This window comes from Octodon degus, unplaced genomic scaffold, assembly GCF_000260255.1.
Source record: "Octodon degus isolate 3935 unplaced genomic scaffold, OctDeg1.0 scaffold00054, whole genome shotgun sequence".
Lineage (NCBI taxonomy): Eukaryota > Metazoa > Chordata > Mammalia > Rodentia > Octodontidae > Octodon > Octodon degus.
Genome location: NW_004524630.1, coordinates 11,092,587 through 11,096,837, shown reverse-complemented (window position 1 = coordinate 11,096,837; position 4,251 = coordinate 11,092,587). Strand labels below are relative to the sequence as shown.

The 4,251-nt window shown below is 39.7% G+C and overlaps 1 protein-coding gene across 1 annotated transcript in view; it reads right to left on the bottom strand.

The window, feature by feature from the left end:
- Positions 1 to 4,251, bottom strand: part of Prkdc (protein kinase, DNA-activated, catalytic polypeptide) — a 188,415-nt gene that overhangs the window by 151,709 nt on the left and 32,455 nt on the right. The window contains exons 22-23 of the mRNA XM_023717692.1: positions 3,801 to 3,907; positions 925 to 1,064 (exon numbers count right to left, since the gene is read on the bottom strand). Of these exons, the coding sequence (XP_023573460.1) occupies positions 925 to 1,064; positions 3,801 to 3,907 (247 nt within the window). The remainder of the gene's footprint in view (positions 1 to 924; positions 1,065 to 3,800; positions 3,908 to 4,251) is intronic.

Genomic DNA, 4,251 nt, shown 5'->3' with positions numbered 1-4,251 from the left:
CAAAATATATAAAGCAAATAAAGTAAATAAGAACCAAAATGTGTAATAAATATTGTGAAATAGGAAGTAACTGTTCAAAGGGAAAGGAAACTAGGAGAAGAAAAGGAAAACAAAAGGTGGGAGAAAAAGATTAAATGGAAACAAGGCTTTGTCAATAAGGAGCAGAAAAGGGGTTGACGATAGGAGAGGGAAATAGGGGGAAAAAGAGAAACTAAGGTAGAGCATGGACAGTACAGAGTCCCTGTGATGAATGTGACCATGGTGCAGTTCTAAAATGGACCAATACTTCATTAAGAAATAAACAAAAGCACCTTATTCATCATTCCTTTTAGTCCGCTTTATATATGTCATTATAATGTTAACACTGATAAACTATTTCTGAATTTAACTTAAGTAAAATTATCTTCAGACAAGTCTAACAGTCTGGAATATTTAAATTCAGTGAGAATTATTTAAGGGATCTTTCTAAAAAAAATGATAAAAACAATATTTATACTAAAATTCTCCTTTTTAAAATGCTTTCTTTTTACTTTCCTATATAACCAAGACTTACCAGTATTTTTTTAATATCAAATTTCAAAAACAACAACAAATGAACTTATACTAACCAAAATTGTTAATTCTCATAAAACAATTTTTTAAATACACATATTAAAAATACTGAGCTTTATAAAGTTTAAATTCCTTGGTACAAAGTTTAATACAGAAAAGAATGTCAAATCAGCACTGTTTCAAAGTGGAAGACATGCTTAACAAAACTCCATGTCCAACATGTGCTCTTAGGGTACTGAATGTGACCAACTGCACAAGTACAGCCAAAGTGCTTTACGAAGTAAAATATCCTTCTCTAACATTTGAAAATACGTAACTCACGCACAGTAACAAGCATCAGAAAACAGCGTGGTCTTCATACATCCAAATTACAATACAAAGACAGCTATGAAGATCAGTTTGGTTAAGAGAAACAGCTTACCTGTTACGAGGTCTTTGTTTATTTGTCCTCCTAGAGATCCAAGCATGTGCACTACCTTGATTCTTATTTCTTCTAAGGATACTGCTTCATTCTGCAAATGTATACAATTGTATACGTGAGTAACTCAGTTAAACATTAAAGAGCAGAGGGATAAAAAATACTTTACCACGCTCCCTACTGTAAATGTCTACCTGCACAGAAATGCCATTCATTTTATTGCTAATTTCTGAAAGAAGTTGTTCCTCTTCAAGTTTCACAGCTGGATATCTATTTCCTAGACCAGCAGTTCCAAACTTTTGGGGAAGAGCCTTTACAATCATTAAATACCAGGGACTCCCCAGAGAGCTCCTTTATATTAGTTGTGCTCATCAATATTTATTGGATGAAAAGTAACACCTTTAAAATTATTTACAGTTATTAAAAATACTGAACAAACTACATGCTAACAAATTTCACGTACAATTTTGTGAAAATTAAGTTATCCTAACAAAAGGCTTGGAAAGGTGGCCGTGTTTCATATTAGTGCAGATCCCTTTCCAGTCTGGCCCATCATGGGATATTAGGTGCAGGGTTCAACAGATATGTAGCAGGGAGAGGGAAGAGCGTGTTCAGTCTTTTAAAATAACTTTTTGACACTATTCCAAAATTGAGCTCCTAGCCTCTGAAAGATTATTTACAATGCGGAACCTGAAGCTTTACCATTAAACTTTATATACTGCTCTACTATGTTGAAATTGACCAGGTTACCTTGCCGTTTGAATAGTTTTCTTAACCTCTGTGTGACGCGGCAACATCACGTCTTGCCCACCTGCACCCGCCACGTCTCCAGATTAGGCAGACCCCCAAATGTCAACACACTGCACCGTTTATGCAAAAGCCAACATTTGTTAGCATCACTGTCGACCTCACAGGGAAAATATTTGAGAAGCTATCAAAGTTGCTGTGACTGTTCCAGGTTTTCCCTAATTTTAATTTTTACATCAGATTAAAGCCTTAACTATTATCATTGGCAAATGTGTTTCAGATGTTTTCCTTGAAGTAACAGGTTCACTGCATGCGTTCAGAGAAAATGCCTGCCAAATAGCAACCCTGAGTAAGCAGTATGTCTGTTAATTGTTCTTCCAAGTAAAAATGCCGCCCAAGAGCATCCATTTCGGCTGCTTCCTGCCTTCTCCACGCCTCCTGTTTGAATATGAAACTGTGTGCAGCACAACAGAGTGAAAGAAAACCTTTGCCTTTACCCCCGGAGCCCAGGGATACACAATTTGAGAACCACTGTTCCATGGCTTAGGCAGCACACACTTGCACAGAAACTGTACTTACAAGACTTGAGATATTGCTCAAATAATTCAGCCCACTTCATTTATATATAATAAAATTACTACAAAATTCACACTGCCATTTCTAGTTTTATGAAAGTCTATCAGAAGCTGGCAAAATAGAGAGAGAGAGAGAGAGAGAGAGAGAGAGAGACAGACAGAGACAGACAGACAGACAGACAGACAGACAGACAGAACTTACCCTGGCATGTTTACTATCACTTTTCAATTTTAGTTTTCAAATGTTAACTTTTACTTCATACCAAAAATACTTTTCCTGGGGCCGGGGAGATGGCTCAGTAAAATAAGTGTTTGCCTGGCAAGCACAAGGGCCAGAGTTCAATCCCTTGTTCCTCAAAAAAAAAAAAAAACACACACACACTTTTTCCCTTCCTAGTTATCCAGAGTAGCTATCATCTGTCTTTTCTTCCTGTTTTCTTTACCTAAATAAATCTTCTTCTTTTTTTAATCAATTTGGTGTTGCACGGTCTCACCACGCAGCTCAGACTCCTGCTGATCCTCCTGCTTTCAGCCTCCCCAGCTTTAGGATTACAGGCGTGCACCACCATGCCTGGGCTCTGGCCAGCTCAGCCAAGCCTGGGGGCAGGGCTGTGCAGCAGGTGGTGCCGGGGGTCCCTGCACCTGCCTAAGCCGGTGCTACAGTGTGCTGAGCTACCTTGCCAGTCCCTCATTAAAGAGAGAATAACAAAAATACTTCCCACAAAATGAATTAATTTTCTTCATTTAAATCATTTTTCATGACACCTCATCCCAAAACCAGTCAAGCAATCACCAGAAGCACATGTATACACACACACACACACACACACACACACACCCCTAGGATACAATGAACTCAACAAAAGATGTACTTAGGAATGAATCAGGCCAGATGTGGGGCACACACCTGGGACCCCAGCACTTGGGAGGCTGAGGCAGGAGCATCACCACCCTGTCTTGGGGGATGAGGAGGGTATAAAAAATGAATCAATGTTATATACCCATGATAATATTCCAACTCACTTATTGAACTTGAAGTATATTGCCCTTCATTAGTCACTAAATACTTCTCTTTCTTTTTTTATGCATGCATTCATTCACTACTCCCGGGGAACTGAGTCCAGGGCACCCACACAGAGCTGCATCCCAAGCCCTTTCCATGTATTTATTTATTTACTTTTGCGACAAGGTCCCACCAAGCTCAGTTCAAGCTGGGCTCACACCTACTCCTGCCTCAGGCTCCCAGAGTGGGGGGGGGGGGCACGGGACGACAGAGGTGTGTGTCACCACGCCCCCCTCACTAAATACAACTAGTGATAAGCAGGCAAGCAAGATCAAGACCATAAGGTAAACATTAACGTAGTTTATATTTTGATTGCTAAAAATAGATGAAAATTATTTCTGTACTGCACCCTAATTTGTACGCAGCCACACTTTAAATGAGGAGTTCTACTGTGAACAAGAACGTTGTATCACTTAAGGTGAAGGGAATGTAAAAGGTTTCTTACGGAATGAAGACTCTTGGTTTTTTTCAGATGCTTCAGTACAACATTACCGAACCCTTTCTGCGCAGCCTGGGAAAGTGCTGACACTTCCCAGATGTTCTTGGTCTCATCTATCAGCAAGAAAGAAAAATCAGTCAGAAGAGCATTCATTCTTACCTGATTAAAATTGGGAAGAACACACATTGCTCAACAGAAATATTACAACTCTCCTTTGAATTATATAAAACATTAAGTTTCTAGACCATCGAGTGTGATTGCTGTCTTGTTTTAAGCAGCACTGTCCCCTGACAGGAGCGTGGAAGGCCAGTTCCTGGGCTTGGGCACACTTCTCTTGAAAAGAGCGTGGGCTACCCCGTGGTGCCAGGAGCCAGCTTTCACACCTAACAACTGCCCAATCTGGACAACCTGGGCACTGAAATCAATCTGCTGAAAAATAAGACTCTGGGGCTGGTGA